The sequence below is a fragment of the Crassostrea angulata genome, chromosome 5, assembly GCF_025612915.1.
Source record: "Crassostrea angulata isolate pt1a10 chromosome 5, ASM2561291v2, whole genome shotgun sequence".
In the NCBI taxonomy this organism is placed as follows: domain Eukaryota; kingdom Metazoa; phylum Mollusca; class Bivalvia; order Ostreida; family Ostreidae; genus Magallana; species Magallana angulata.
The window spans coordinates 5,090,961-5,108,479 of NC_069115.1; the positions used below are offsets into that span (position 1 = coordinate 5,090,961).

Sequence of the window (17,519 nt, forward strand, 5' to 3'; positions counted from 1 at the left end):
AAAAACGATAAGTAATGCTTATATTTATTAGTGAAACAGGACAGATTATTTATATCTAGATTATTTAGATACATGTACTAATCTTCATGCGGGGATCTAGAAAGGAGGGGGTCAGGGGATCTGGACCCCCTCCTCGGGAAAATTGGAGCTTATTAAATTTACATAGTAAATTTTTTTTTAAAATTGGCCTAGGACCCCCTACAGAAAAAATTAGCTACGCTAATGAAGTTCTCTAACATAACCACATTTTTACACAAAAGGGGTGAATAAACCCGGGTTTTAAACTATTACTGGTGGTGAAATACCCCAGGGTTCAAACGCATCAGATGGAAATGCACCAGGGCAAACAAAATCACTTAGATCCGCGAAGCACACTGCATTATTACTAGTCTACTTAGATATTCTGTGTAAAAGTAAATACACATAATTATTTAGTTAGGTAGGGAGAAGTGAACATAGCATTTATTAAGAGCTATTAAGACATTTATTTGTAGGAAAGAGCATGTACGAATGATCTTTATTTAGAACAGTTTGATGTTGCTAGGATACAGGTTTCAGATCCATGATTTGATTGGTTAATTTAGATATTGAATCTCGAATTTCGAATCTCGAATCTCGTATTTCGAATCTCGTATTTTGAATCTCGAATCTCGAATGATCCTTCTCGGCTTTCGTATGTATGCTATGAACGACACAATAGTATTAAAATAGCGTATTTTTGTATTTCTTTCAAAATAAAAACCCAAAATAACATGTTTCCACTGTATTATATCAAATCCTATAACTAAGCTTAAAGTTGATCATATCATCTGAACATGTTCACACTCAAAAATCGATTGTTTTACATCTTCAATTTCGCTACACATATTTCAAGAAGCAGAAGACCTTTATTTGCATTTAAAAAGAAAGCTATAACAGCACACTGTATTGTTCGGCATTTTGTAGTTAAATTCACATATTCGTAAATATCTTTTACTTTGTTTTTGTATATGTCATTCCAATATTCTTTTCCCACTGACAACAGTCTTTTAAATATTGCCCGGTGACAGGGAGGCTTAAATTTGTTAACAACGAATTTTCGTAAAGTTTTTTTTTTACATTTTTTGTCTTCAATACAATGTAAACCATTGATAAACAGAAAATCACAATTTGATACTTTTTGTTTATATTGACAACGTTTCATATCAAATTTTAGTGATTTTTTATATATTGCATTTCTAACAATTCCATATTCACACATCCAGTTAGCTTTTTGTTTTAGAGTAGATGACAATTCTTAAAGCCATCAGTATTAAAAAGATCCTTTACATACAATATGCCACTTTAAATCCAACTTTTATGACAGATTGTTTCATTATCAAATTGAAATAAGATATTGTTATAAATTGGTTGTTTAGCAAAATTTATATCAAGATAATTTATTAATGTCAATGGATTTTTTACAATCATTGAAACTACAAAATACTTCTCTATAAAAATAGGAAGTTTAAAAATTATTTCAAAATTGATTTATTAGTCTCCGATACGTTTAATACATAATTGATATTTACATTTAAAACTCTAAGATAACTATCAACTATTTTGTTAATTATGCATGTTTTTTCAATCAATATTCTACACCATGCAGCTTTCAAGGCCTTAAACTTCGATTCAATATCAACAACCCCTATACCGCCATCTTCTTGCCTTCCAATCACAGCATCTCTTTTTCTGCTATCTCTTTTATTCCAAAAAAATTAAATATGCTCTTTTTCAGTTGTTTAATATACGCAGGGTCAGGCATAGGTAAAATAGAACCCACATAATTTTTTTTTAGATATAGATAGTGAATTAACAATGCATGCTTTTCCAAATATAGTTAATTTTCTTTTTTTCAGGACTCGAACAGTTTTTCCATATTTTGAAAAGAGTGTAACCAATGAAGTTCATAGCATTGTTTTTTATTATGTCCAATGTAAAAACCTAAACATATAACAGCATTGGTTACATCAATACCGCTAATATTATTATATTTGTCTTTCAAACTACCAAGTAGTATATACTGCGGGTTTTTTTTAATATTAACTTTTGATCCAGCGTGTTTACAGAATTCTTCTACAGTCTGTATTGCAACATTTAAAAAAGAAATATTTTTCAAGGCTAAAGTGACATCATCAAACCAAAATTAAATTGTTTTAAAACTCGATAAAGGAAATTCCACTCGACTGAATCGAATGCTTTTTCAAAATCTAAAAATAGCAATAAACTCACATTATTGTTTTCCATGGAGTATTCATAGATGTCGAAAATTAATCTTGCATTTATGCCTATAAAGCGGCCTTTTATATACGCTGATTGTTCCTTGCTGATTATTTTATCAATAACTGTTTGTAATTTTTTGGCACGGACAAAAGCTAAAATTTTATAGTTGGTATTTGTTAAACTTTATGGTCTGTAATTTTTAAGGCTATTTTGTCCCATTTCTTGAATAAAAGAATGATAAGAGCTGACCGCCGTGAAAAGGGTAGTTCCTGTTTATCGAAAATACTTAGTAAAACTTCATAAGAGAGTGGTCCAATTGTTTTCCAAAAACATTTATAAAATTCAGCCGGTATACCGTCTAAAGCCGGGGATTTTTTTATTCCAAATTATTGACTGCATCTGCACATTCATCAATTGTAGGTAATGAGTCGAAATATACTTTTTCACTATTGCTAAGTTTTGGACATTCCACGTCATTTAAATAAGCATTTATATCATCATTTTTAATAGATTTACTTGCATATAAGTTTTTATAAAAGTGACACATCTCCTCTATAATTTCGCCATTACTTGCTACAGTTTTGTTATCGGTTTTTATTTCTAATATTGTATTGTTAGATTGATGTTTCTTTTCCAAAGCTAAAAAGAATTTTGTATTTCGTTCACCTTCGTTAAACCATTTTGCTTTAGATCTAATCTGCGCTCCTTTAGCTATTTCATCGTACATGTAATCTAATTCCTTTTCAAGTTTTCTTTTTTCATTCATATCAATACATGTATCTCCCTATGGTAAATTTTCTATATCATCTATCCTTTTCTCAATCAATTTTATTCTATATTTTACATTGTTTCTGGATTGTCTTGCGTAATTAATGGAATAATCACGAACCTTTATTTTAAAAGATTCCCATTTTTATATTGGATCTAATGAGTCATCTATGTTTTTGAATAATTCTAAGATTCCGCGTTTGTAGTCTTCGTTTTCTAGATGCGAGATATTTAATTTCCAGTATCCTTTACCTCTCTCCAAATTACTTAAATTGAAATCACATTCTATTAACCTGTGGTCACTTAAGGTTTCTCCACCCTTGATGTTTTTATGGTTAAATCCGTGTAATATTTGTTTAAATTTGAAGATTAATATGTAAACATTAAAATTGAACTTAGATATGGATATGTTGCAAATACTTTGTTCATGCTGTAGAAGCTAACACAGGTACACTATCAGGGCAATTATAGCGACGACTACGAAAGCCGAGAAGGATCATTCGAGATTCGAGATTCAAAATACGAGATTCGAAATACGAGATTCGAGATTCGAAATTCGAGATTCAATATCTAAATTAACCAATCAAATCATGGATCTGAAACCTGTATCCTAGCAACATCAAACTGTTCTAAATAAAGATCATTCGTACATGCTCTTTCCTACAAATAAATGTCTTAATAGCTCTTATGTAATGGTTATAAAATGGTTAAATTAACATTAATGAATTAACCCCACACAATATAAACAATTAAATGAGTGATAACACTGTTGGCTTTGCGAATCTATGTGATTTTGTTTGTCCTGTATGTATTTTCCCCCCGAACCATTTTAACCCGTAGTGTATTCGCCACAACTGTGTAAAAATCGGCTCGCAAAAAAGATCTGTTTGATCTAAATAATTAAAACTGAGTGTGGTTTTAGCTATGAAACGAAATTCAATGAAATAATCGAAATGTCAAAATATAGGTTATGATAAAGTTTTAAACCATAGGAGATATAATGATTTACAACCTCAACGACAACAATCCAGATAGGAATAGTGTATTGTAGGGTATCAATGTCATTGTCGATATGAGAGAGAGAGAGAGAAAGAGAGAGAGAGAGAGTTTTGTAGTGTCATATTCAATTTTGATTTAGAATTTGAAATTGTTTGATTTGATACAAGCATATACAGACAGTTAAGCCACTCAAAGGAGAAAAGAGAGGAGGTAGCTAGGATAGGGCAGACCAACTAGCAAGCTTTAATTTGAACGGTGTTAACGCACGTGTGATTTACATCGACTCTCTCTCTCTCTCTCTCTCTCTCTCTCTCTCTCTCTCTCTCTTTCTTTCTCTCTCATCACCTAGCATTTCCTTTTCCGTGAAGGGGTTTGGGGTAATTGTGATTTCTTACATTAGCAAGCAAAAATGATAAAAAAAACCATGGAATTTTCTTTAAATTGTGTGCGGATGTTGTACTCAATAATCTGTTTTCAGTATATAAATTTCGGGGGGGGGGGGGGGGGCTATATAGTCCTTATTTAATTTGTCAGTTATTCTGTCCCCACTTCGTTCTCTCTTCGTTTTCCAGGCTTTTTTTTATTTGGCTCGGCAAAATATATCCGTACTTAATTAAATTTGACTCTTATACTCTTATAATCGGATTTAATGTTCCAATAAATATAGGGTAGGAAAGAGTAGACGGGACTTTTTTGCACATATCCTACTGTACCATTCATTCAACACAGGTATTAGCAATCATCGAGTTCGACTTTCATTTTTTTATCCACTGGTTTTAAAGCTATTAAGTTTTGAAAATATTTCGAATTTATGGCCTGATTATATATAAATTAGAGCTGCCCTGGTGCATCTATTTACCCAAATGGAACAAAATGTAACTAAATGAATCTAAAAAAATTGACAAAATTAGTTTTAAACGACTCATTTTTCAATTCTAATCGAGTGGTGCCGGTAAAAGACATGTATTGTTTGTGGCAGTTGGGCTATACTCTCATTTGTTATAATAGGTATTACTACATATTGATATAAAATGAAAGTTTCCAATTACACTGTACATAGCTTCTATCATGCATTTTGACCCGCGCGATACTTTAAGACAATTTTCAAAGCATTTAATGTAATTCAACCGATCATTTTTGGAGAAAAAAAATTCTGGATCCCCGCCTGATACGTCCGCCTCCATGTACATTAGAATTACATGTACGTTGACCATAATATGTAAACATTAACTTAATCGGCTATGTTATGTGACGATAACATTTTTTATCAATGTATTTGCAGGATAGGTAACAAATAACAGCCTATTTGTTGATTTTCGCACTGGTTATTTGAGATAATTTGCCGCCATCTTTTATGCATTCCCCACACCACACACAGTTTCTTTATTTGGTGTTCTGTGTGTATGGCGACAAATTGGTAAATTTGCACTTCTCGCCCCTTGTAGCTATCACCCTGATTACATTTTATCTGGCTTAGTGTAATGTAGTAGTATATTAAGTACACACATCTTTGCAGTGCTTATTTACATCTTTAGAGAGTTACTTACATACAAAGTAGACTTTTGTATGATTTATATGCAATTATTGTCAATTTTGATGCGTTGGGGGGGGGGGGGGGGTTAGGAAACTACAGAGACACTCAACTTGGGTGTGATACATATGCCTGTCTATACCTTCTATTCTTTCTTGTTGATATATCAATGAATGAATTATAACAAACTACAACAATAGATTTTGAAAAATTCACGCACAATCAAATTTTTAAAATTTTACTGTTCTCTGCACAAGAAATCAGCAATGTGAACAAATTGGCACCCTATTATCCCTACCTTTAATTGTACAGAATATGTATCCTTCTCTATTGAAAACAATGCCAAAAGTAAGACTCATAAGAGGTTGTTTACTCAAGAAAAGGGAAAAAAATTGTATATATTAATAATTCCCTATGATGTGATAATATTTCAATGATTAGTTTATAATCATAGTACTAGTGTATGCCTGTATACATAAAAAACGATAAGTAATGTCTATATTTATTGGTGAAACCTGGACTGATTATTTATATTTAGATTAAAACGTATTTTAGATACTAATCTTCATGCGCGGAGGAGGTCTATAAAGGAGGGGGTCAGGGGGTCTGGACTTTCCTCGGGAAAATTGAAGCTTAATATACATAGTAAAATTATTGAAAATTGGCCTAGGACCCCCCTACCGAAAAAAAATTGGCTCCGCTTATGAAGCTCTCTACCATAACCGCATTTGTACACAAAAAGGGTGAATAAAGCCGGGGTTTAAACTATTGGTGGTGAAATACCCCAGGGTTCAAACGCATCAGGTGGAAATTACATGCACAAGGGCAAACAAAATCACATAGATCTGCGAACCACACTGCATTATTACTATTCTACTTGAATATTCTGCGTAAAAATAAATACAAACAATTATTTAGTTAGCTAGGGAGAAGTGAACATAGCATTTATTTGTATATAAGAGCATGTACTAATAATCTTTATTTAGAACAGTTTGATGTCGCTAGGATACGAGTTTTCAGATCCTTGATTTGATTGGTTAATTAGATATTGAATCTCGAATTTCGAATCTCGAATCTCGTATTTCGAATCTCGTATTTCGAATCTCGTATCTCGAATGATCCTTCTCGGCTTTCGTAGACGACTGCTCTCAAACATCACATTTTTTTGCTGGTTTCAGTATAATATAAAACAGTTTTTAAAAGAAATTAATTGCAATCCATTATTTTATGTATTTTAACATTTTAAGGCCATTTTAATTGCTAGTATGAATGCTATCACATTTATAGTACATGTACATTTCGATACAATTTTTCAACCCTGAATAAGTACAGTTTAGCAACATAAAACGTCTATAACTTTTGAAATAATGGTTCAAACTCACTGAAAATTGGTACATTTGTAATTCATTATATATGTATCAAAGAAATGTTTACCTTGCCAGGTTAAAAAATTATGAATTGTAGTCTCTGTCAACTTTTCCTATGTACCGTGTTATCAGTTTTTCATTGGATTCAGCATTTCAACTCCAACTACTCTTTATTAATTGTTAAACATTAGTGTCATTTCGTTTTACATAGCTTAAAATTTGTTAAACACAAATGCAATCAAGAAATACTGGCAAAATCATGCATCACATACCACTAATATTATAACCGATAACGGTAAATTATTCCGGAAAGCCCACAATGACGTCATGCGACAACTGAAAGACCTTAACCGCGTGTTTTTTTATGAGAACCTGGTAATTTTCGAACAACAATATTTTTTTACATAATTAATTGTATCATTACGTACAAAAATGTAATCAATTCTACTCTTCGGGGAAGTTTCTGCATCACACCATGTATAACCATTTTTCCAGCTTATTTGTTAGTTTACTTAACTTTTTTCAGGATTTGTCATTTTCTTTATTTAAATTGCAATTGAAGTCACCGCCGATGATTAGTTTACTATCTTATGGAGTATGGGAAGAAATAAATGTATTTAGCGAGTTAAAAACTGCAATTCTATCAATTCCTTTATTTGGAGCATATAAGTTAACAATTATCAGTAAAGTTTCTTCGATTTTAGCATTTACCAAAAGTTTCCTTCCATCATTTGACTTATGCACATTTAATATATCTATATTACATTCTTTATTGAACAAAACGGAAACGCCTCTGCTAAAGGGGGAGTCGGAGAAAGCATGTATTGCTTTTCCGTTCCATTTTCTATCATACAATTGAGCACGTTTCTCCATAAAATGTGTTTCTTGTAACAGTGTTATATTAGTTTTTTTTATCTTTTAGCCATGAATATTTAAGGTCTTCCGTTTTCAACGGAAGACCTTATAGTGATTGTAATGTTTTTTCTTTCTTTTTCTTTTTCCCCCCCTTTTTTTTGTCGGCAGAATTTCTCAGAGATGGCTTGATAAATTCCCTTGAAATTTTCAGGGATGATAGAGAATGATAATATCTGGAGGTGTTTTTTTCATTTTTCCAAAATTCATTTCTGGTCATCCGTTTCCTGTCCCGCGTGAGTCATAAATTCACAAAATCAAGAATGGTAAGCGGAGAAAATTTTTCCAAGTACTGTGTTTTCACGGTTTTTTTTCAGTAATGCAAAGGCCAAAAAATCTTACTACACGTATTTAAACATTCGTTTATACCAATCTTTATATTTCTGAAATAAAATCCTATATAGTGTTAAAAATCGTTTCATATGACATATGGGTTATAATGTATACATCCACTAAGTACATGTATGTTTCCCTCTAATTCTTACGGAAATTCATTGTAATTCATACTTCTTTTGAAACGGACATCACCGAAATCTACCGCTCCTTTTATAATTTTGTCGACCTAAGAAAAATCACCGACTGCATGAATTAATCACGATAATGTCAGAATATAGTTCCCATAACGGACGATTTTGCTGTTTCTTTAATCTAATGCACAAATGTACATTAATAATAATTTAGGTAATTTTACTTACTTTTTATCATCAATTTATTAATTTGTTTAAAAAAGTATAAATATAAACAATAAAATGCTTTTTTTATGATTATTACGGGTTATGAAGGTAGCTATCATTGCAAAAACTTTTTTTTTCTGCAATGTCTCCCTCTTCATATTCATCTTTGAAATTAACAGCTGTTACTAAAAAACTACGAACATATATCGGGTTTATTGATTTCATAGACAATTAGCAGGCTGTGCTAGTTTTTCTGCAATGATCGCGCTAACTTGAAAGCCTGCATTATACACGGAAAAAATCATTTTTTCTGCAATAAAAGTTTTAAATTTCAGGCTACAATTTGGACATCTTCTTCCTACAATGGAACGGTTCGAGCTTGACGACATAATGAATACATTGATAGAACACGGCGTCGATTGCGTAGAGACGTTTTGTTCTATGACTGAATCCGACTTCAAGGAGATGGGACTCAACATAGGTCAGAGAAGAAAATGTATCTTAGCTGCAGAGCACATCAAAAATTATGGCCTCAATGGATAGAAAATTCTAATTCAAGAAACAAACTTCATCCATAATTTATATATTTAGTTTTTGATAAAAATGTCTCATCAATAGTTTAAGTTGTTGGAATTCATGTAGATGTTTTAAGATCTCCAATTTTAATATTTAGAAAATCGAACTCTGGGCAATAATATATTTTATATATAATAGTATATTAATTTGGTCAAATGCAAATTTATAAAATAACTTGAATCTTCAACGATGCGCTGTATTGTTTTCTTAAATGGGAAACATGTACTATGGAGTTAGGTATTTAGTATGAATATGTGATTATAAAACACTGACAATGCTTTGATCTATCGTTCTTTGTCATTCTCTATTCAAATATCTTTCATTTCAACCCTAGTGTTATCATAAAATATTCAAAATGTATGTATATTAATTTATTATAAATCACTAATGTTTCTATAAAATGAATAAATAAAAACATAGACCTCTCGCTACCTTATTTTGATATGCTTTTAAGAATTGTTTGTTTGATACATCTTTAAAAAAATGAAAATAGCGAATAAAGTGATGCATGATAAGGATAACGAAGAAAAATGTTTGAATGGTTTAGGTTGTAAAAGTTTGAGTACCTTTTATCATTTATGTTAGTATGTAAATGATGTGTAAAAAATCGTACTTTTGACACATCATATGTATAAAATGAACAGTTACTCTTTGCAGAATAAAATGGGAAAAGTAAATATGAATTAGAAATCGTATCTTATCTTTACAAATTTTTTATGGTTTTATGTCAATTCATTTTTGGAGTCCATTGATCTTGGAATGACTCCTGTACATTAACAAAAACATACAATACAATAAAATATTAAACAGATGATAATTGTTTAAGTTTTGAACATACTTTAAATTCGTTTTCTTTCAAATGTCAACTTGAAATTTACAAAAAAGTTAGAAAAATATTCATGTATTTTTTTAAGACTGTCTCTTCAAAGTTACTTCTTATCTTAAAAATGCCTAAACCAAAATTTAATACATTTGTAATATTATATCAGTAAACTCATCAAAATTAAAATAAGTGTTCGGAGGTATGATATTATTGTCAAGTTCAGATAGTTTTTGTTTATCAGTTTAATTATTTAGCAAAACATGAACCATCTGTAGCGATATGCTAATTAAAAAGGCAAATTTTAAAGATAGTGTGTATCCCTTATTGTTAATAAATTATGCTTTCACTGCTTTTTCATGGAAGGTCTTGGCACAAGGTAGGTACTATCAACATAATAGTTTGGTTGACCGTCCTCAGTCTGTTGTTTCGTGTTTGACGATCTTGGTATGGGACGTTGACAAAATAATTGGAAGTGCGTTGCATGTCCTCACCAGAAGCATCTAACATACGTAAATACATATTTTTTTATCTTCTAAGGGTTCGGCGGTATCGTAATATGCACCGTTTTCGTGAACTTTGGCAATATCGAGAGTGCTAATGTCTGTGTAAAGGTTCTCTTCTGGGTACCGGTTGTGTATTATTTCGTAGGTGCTCATTTCTTTCCCATTAAATCCCGGGTTTATGATTTCAATATTCGGACTTGGACCTGGAAAATAACAAATAAACACTCATAAGCTGATATGTTTATGTTTAAAGGCAATATTTCGATTTGTTGGTGCTTTTTTATGTGTCGCATCGCAAAAGTTTTTCACTATAATTTTTCTTGGATTAAAACGATTCATTATGTCATCAATAAAATAGAATAAAGTATGTTGAAAAGTAATTTCTCAAGTGTCGTTAGGCATTTTTTGTTTTTGTTTATTAACTGTGCGCATGATCCATTCTTTAATTATACCTGGACGACAAATCACTCTCCGCCACAGGATGGCGCCTACCACCAGACAGGAAATGACAGCTAGAACCGCAGCAGTTGCTCCGACTGCCGTGTAGCTGTTGGTCATTTCAGACGATTTGTTTTCAACATTGATAACATGTGTGTTTTCTGAAATGAAACGTTAATATGACATAGTATATCATTCCAAATAATGTATTTTGATTAAAGAAAAGAATCACACTTAAAGGTGGTATGGGACACCTCCATGTTGTGACATACTATTTATCGAAATAAACCATAAAATCAAGTGTAATTTAATAGATAGTTTCTTTTCCAAAGTTGTCACCTTACAGCGTAGCGCAGGGGGTTAAAGGGTTCACTATGAATCTGTAAGTCATGAGTTCGAATCCCGCCAAGGATTTTAAAATTTTAACCATTCAAAAAAAGTAATGATAATAAAAAGATACGTATTTTTTTTTTAATATTGTATAATTTAAAAATTCTAAACAAGTGAAAGTATTTTAACTATTATGTACTATTATTCAAATTAATATCGACAGATTTCACATACATGTACCACCTTAAATCAATGGAGCATTATACCGTTACAATATATATGTTCATTGATATACTAGTAATCAACTACATCCACAAAACTATCTATATGCATCACAAAATATATTTATCTTACGTGGTCCTTGATTTGTGGTCAGTTTGTCTGTTGAAGGTAGTGGGATGGACGGCACTGTTGTATCTGTGGTGTTTGTTCTGGTATCTAAAGCCCCTTTCACAATTGGCGCACGAGCAGAAGCGACCAAATGATCGTGCGACAGAAAAAATTAGATATGAATCTTTAATTGTTGCAGAAATAATCGCATATGAAAAAAGTATTCGTACGAATTTCGCACGATCTAAGCGAGCGTTGTGCGATGTAAACGCATTAAATCTTGCGATATATCTTGTGTCTTTATGCGACTGTTTTACAATGAAAGCAACTGTTGAAAGATAATAAGATAGGAACGCGCGAGAGACTAGGTGATCGGGCGATTGAACGTGCGCCAATGTGATTGGACGTGCGATTATGCGTTCCATGGTACGAATGATCGTGCGAGTCAGAGGGGGTATATACATGGCCAATATTCAGTAGACAAAGTTGAAACCGAGAAAAGATGCCGCCCAAGAAGATACAGATATGCAGCATTTATTATTATACCTCGATATGATTATTCTAATAAATCTGATTGGTCTAGAAATTCACGTGACAGGGCGATGTCATAGGAATGAAAAAGCCAATATGAGCATACGATGTAGACAAATATGATTAAATAAAAAATATTTAATCATTATGATTCTCTTTATATCTAAAAACCAACTTAACTATCTATGATTTATGAAAGAAAAGTGAGACAGTCACATTGGAAATCAAACAATCACGACGTTAATGTTGCGACTGTTGAAAAGTCAAACATTATTAGAAATCAACGTACTAGTATTTTGTGTAATCATAAGTTGCTTGGTATAATAAAACGTTTATTGCATTAATGTCCAGGGAATAGGAAGATTTATTCCCCAGAAATAGCAAATTTCTCTCGGGCAAAGCCCTCGGGAAATATGATTATTCTTGTGGGAAATCTTCATAAATGTATTCCCCTCACCAACATGCAATAAATGTATATTGTAAATTTTGTTCTGAAACAGAATACTTATACAGGATATATATATATATATATATATATATATATATATATATATATATATATATATATATATATATATATATATATATATATATATATATATATATATATACTAGTGGCAAAGCATGGCATATTGAGGCTGATAAGTCGTGCAATGATAGTGAAACGTTGCAGGATTACATGAGACGTGTTGAGCAACACTCTCAGGGTCGCAAATCAGACGCATAAACACCAGCAATTTATCTTACGATCTTTATAAATCGTGTATCACTCTTGCGAGTACACAAAGCGTTGTAAAACGTTCGTACTAATGTTCGTGCGTTGCACTGCGATAATTTGGATCGCGTTCGGTCGCGTCTGAATAGTGTGCATGTCCACTATTCAGAAGAGACTTGATGCGACCAGTAAAACGTATGCAACGAATGTGAGAGCTCGTGCAACGTAAGCGAGGGCTCGTGCAACGTATACAAGAGCTCGTGCGAAGCTAAAACATTTCGATCGCTAAGTGGTGTAAAGTGGTCGTGCGCCAATTGTGAAAGGGGCTTAAAGAATGTATCATTATGTTTTATGATTTCTTAACATTATACCGTAATATAGAATTTTTAAGACATTGAAAAACAGATAAAACAACTACCTTCGAACGTCCATATTCCTGTTGCTCCGAACCCGGTAGAGACCCCAACTCTCACATTTAACAAAAGGTTCTTGAATTGAAAGTCAGCATAAGATCCCTAAATCCATAATACATATGTCCAACCATTATTCTACCATCCTTCCAGCTTATGACAAACTCTTTGAATTCCTTACAATCAAGAACCTTTCCGTCGTATTGATCTCGACATGGTCCCTGTACCTGAGTTCTTAAGCAGGAATTAGAGTTACTCCAGCCGCCTAGAATAATTTCAATGGGCCTTCTTTTGCTTGGTTTCGGCAACACGTGGGCGTCATTGCAGGCCTGGACTTGGAACGCGAGGTGAGTCGACCCCTGGCTAGGGATTCCAAACTTTGTTAGGTACCTGTACTGGTAATCGTTTGGGGTGAGGACTCTTATTTCAGGGGTTGCAGCAACTTGTCCTTTAAAACATTTTTTTTTTGTAAATAAAAAGTATAGTCATGAAAAATAAACCCATACTAAAATAACATGCGGTTTTTATATACCGTCACGACTATGTGAGTTAATGCACCTGTAATTATTTTTTTTTCTTTTTACACGTTTTGAAGTTTAAAAAATTAACCCATATATTTACACCTATCTTCTTGATTCCGAGTTAACATAGATAATAACTTATATTAGGGCTATCAATAAGATTAGAGAAACACCGTGACATTGTGTTTAACATTATATAAGATTATAAAAACAGCGTTACATTCTTACCAAACATGTACGAAAAAAACAAGTACATATGTATTTTGATTTCTTTATAAAATACTATCTTTTCACAGATAGGTAAATATTAGAAAAAAAACTCCGTTCTAACTAGCCGTTCATTCGCTAACTTTCAAGATCTAAAAAATGTTTTTTTAATGAATATGAAAGACATGACGCGAATTTATTTTAAAACATTTGTTTATCCCTTATCTATTTTTTTATAATTTTTTCTAAAAATTAACGTTCCATAATCTTGTAATATCCACAAACGTGTGAGTTTTTATTTTTAGACAACTCTAATAAAGATTAACATTTATTTTATATCATATGTATAAATTATTATCATTCAAAACCGTTACATAACAGATATTAACATGCAAACGACGTCAACATGGAAAAGATTGATTTTTAAAACTAACCTAAGATAAAAGTGAAGCATATTACCAAAATATGAAACCCGCTTTGACTTAAACCATGTCTATCCCATTCTCCTGCTATTTTGTAAGTAAGAGATGAAAAGTAAACAACGACGCGTTAGCTGACAGTGACTTCGGCGTGTGGTTCTTACGCGTGTGTCCGGTTTGCTGTCCGCCACTGTGTAATGGAGGAAACGAAATGACAGGCTATTTCCGGTAAATATTACATGTCATTATATAGTAAGCCCAAGAATAACTTTGATATCGCCATTGTAAAATAATGACAACTTGTAAAATTGTAGGGAATTACTTTAAAAGAAAATTTCTAAATTTAAACATTAGTTTTGATTTGTTTCTTATAACAATTTGACATGTTTCATTTTCAAATCTTATTTCAATGATTATATTTTCCCTACGATTCACTATTGAATATTAGTGTTTTTGTTGAAGATATGAATGCCCTATTTAATGAATATTTTCGAGTATTAAATGAATATTTTCCAATAAAAGTAGTAAGGGGTATAGTCTGGGGTCTGTATAGGCTCAGTAAAATGAGGTCATCTTCAAAATCTGGGTCACCTTGAGGGTTACCTAGGGTCACCTGGGTCACTAATGACCTTGATAAATGAGGTCAATGTCAGGTCAGGTCATCAGCTGAGGTCAGGGTCAGATCACCTGCTGAGGTCAGGTCAGGTCACCTTGAGGTCACCCTGATGAATGGGGTCATGGTAAGGTCCACCTGGATAATTTTCAGGTCACGAACAGTTTGGAGTCACCCTGATAATTAGAACAGACTTGATAAATGACCTTAGTCTGAGGTCACCCAATATTAAAAATGAAGTCACTTTGATAATGATTATGTTCACTATATGTATATAAGAAGAATAAAATCATCAGTAATGTATTCTGTTTTAAAACAACAATAGATGAATTTAAGAACATAGATTATAAGAAAGAAGAAGAAGAAGGTATAAGAATTTTTTTAAAGAATGGAGCAGCTGTCAAAAAATTCAGTTGATAATTACATTGAAAGCAATAGGAAATCTACAACTTGTAAATTTTGTAGAAAACAATATTCATTGAGAACTAAAGCTGTACACGAGAAACATTGTCTCGTGAGATTGGCTAACGAATCCGAAGTTAATTCTGAAAAAATGACAACGTTTTGTTTGCGTGCCTTCGATATTAATGACATACCTTTGGAAAAACCAAGTGATTTCCTAAAACTAACCAAGGCTAACCTTATACCAAAAAAAACATAGAAGAGGCTTATGCAATTACCTATATGAATGCTAACACAACGGTACAGTGGAGTTTTTGTGTCCAGATGGAAAGTGGCGACCAGCGGAACATGTTCAAAATTGCACCTGTATGAACTGTCCTCCTAGATTTACTTAATTGTCGGAAAGCCGATTGTAATAAATACTTGAAAGACATTTAAACGTGGACTATAAAAAGGTTGGAAAAGAAAATTCAATTTAATGATAATGTGCGGATTTATTTTATCCCTTTTGAAGAACGAAAAGGAATATGGATGCAATATGCTATATATAGAGCCCATTTTAAGAGAAAAATTGAAAAAGCCAAAGTTTTACTGACACCTTTACTTCGTCAAAAATTAATCGAGTATGAAATGTCTAAGGTCAGTGTAATTCAGTCTCAGAACCAGTAGGAACGTCTACAGTCAAAAGCTTCTGGGTCAGTTTTTTTTAATTAAAAAAACATTAAATTCTCAAATTGAACGTCTGCGGTCAACTAAGTCATGTGACTTTTAGTTATAAAAACTTTTTATGTTATTTACACCAGAGTCTGGCTGATCTTAGATAACACAACACTTTACCCAGAGAGAAAAAAACATGGAGAAAATTCACCAAGATATCATCAAGGCAAAGAACAAGGTACACTTAGTATATAATTTTGGCTTATGAAAATCATAAAAAATGAAGCAGTAGCTACACTGTAATCACCCCTTGAAGTTAATGTTGGACAACCCCCGTGCTTGACACATGCATGGGAAATGGCGCCAAAACGTCACATATCAGAATTATAAATTCCAAACTTAACCCGGATTTCACTTGTTGGCAAAAAACTACGAATTTGTACATATGTATGTAAATATTTTGATATGTGCACAGGCAACGCGATAGATAATATCTGTATATGTCAAAGCTATTGCAATGTCTAGTCGAAAAAAAACATATTTCGTAAATCGCGTTCGCAGTGCTCATAGTGAATTTTAAACATTTGTCATTTTCGGAACAAGTCCCATGGCTTACATTTTTAATGAAAAATCGTCAAATTATGTACCATGGGATCTACGATCGCTGCATTTCAAGTAGAAATGTAGCAATAATTCAAATTTTATAAATATATTTGATTAAATAAATGCAAAATCGTAGTCATTGTAATTCAGAATTTTTAATTTCGTTCGGCGGTTTCTGTCCTAGCGTACCAGACGACAAGTTCGACAATCGCAATGAATAGATGTTGAATGAATGACGGTGCATGTGAATGCATGTTAATCCGAGATTCTTCTGACTTAGAACCCTGACCCGACGCCGCTAATTTTTTGGCGTGTGTTGTGGAAATAGGGAGAAAAAACAAACTACCACTGTATAAAGCTTTGTCATTTTGCAGGTCCCTTTCACCAGAAACATAAATAACGACTCTGCTTTCACGTAATAGGCCTATCTGCTATTGGAAATATGATAAAAATATTTTTTTTCTGTAGGCCCAGTGATGCTATTTTTGATGTGTATTTATGAATATATTTATGCAAAACTATCAGGTGTGAAAGCACGTATTAAGGCATATGTGGCATGTTTCTGCTAGGCATAGGGGAAACTGCCCAACAACATATGCAGTAGCCAAATCAAGACTATTACATGTAACTTTGACCAGAATTTGCAATAAGACAATCTACATATCGATATATAGATATCCTACACGATTTAGTGACCAGTTATAATCAAAGACCTCATAGATCATCGGACAACGTGCACCCGCAACTGTTAATAAAAATAATGCAGATGAAATAAGACTTGTTTCCTATCTGGCAACGAGGAAAAAGAGTGTGAAAAACACAAAAATCAAAAAAGCGTTTAACAAAAACATGACAGAGAAAAAAATGAGTCCCTACAAGTATAAACCAAAACAGATCGGTAGGGGGGGTGAGAAAACAGAAATCGTACTTTATTCCTATTAGACCACAT

The 17,519-nt window shown here is 32.5% G+C and overlaps 1 protein-coding gene and 1 pseudogene across 1 annotated transcript in view; one reads left to right on the forward strand and one right to left on the reverse strand.

Annotated features, from left to right (window-relative positions):
- The window catches only part of LOC128184116 (tumor susceptibility gene 101 protein-like), an 80,616-nt gene extending 71,106 nt beyond the window's left edge, over nucleotides 1-9,510 (forward strand). Inside the window, exon 6 of the mRNA XM_052853462.1 lies at nucleotides 8,828-9,510. Coding sequence (XP_052709422.1) covers nucleotides 8,828-8,883 — 56 coding nt within the window. The 3' untranslated portion in view covers nucleotides 8,884-9,510. The remainder of the gene's footprint in view (nucleotides 1-8,827) is intronic.
- A 136-nt stretch (nucleotides 9,511-9,646) lies between these two features.
- LOC128183677 (uncharacterized) overlaps nucleotides 9,647-17,519 on the reverse strand; it is a 20,100-nt pseudogene continuing 12,227 nt past the window's right edge.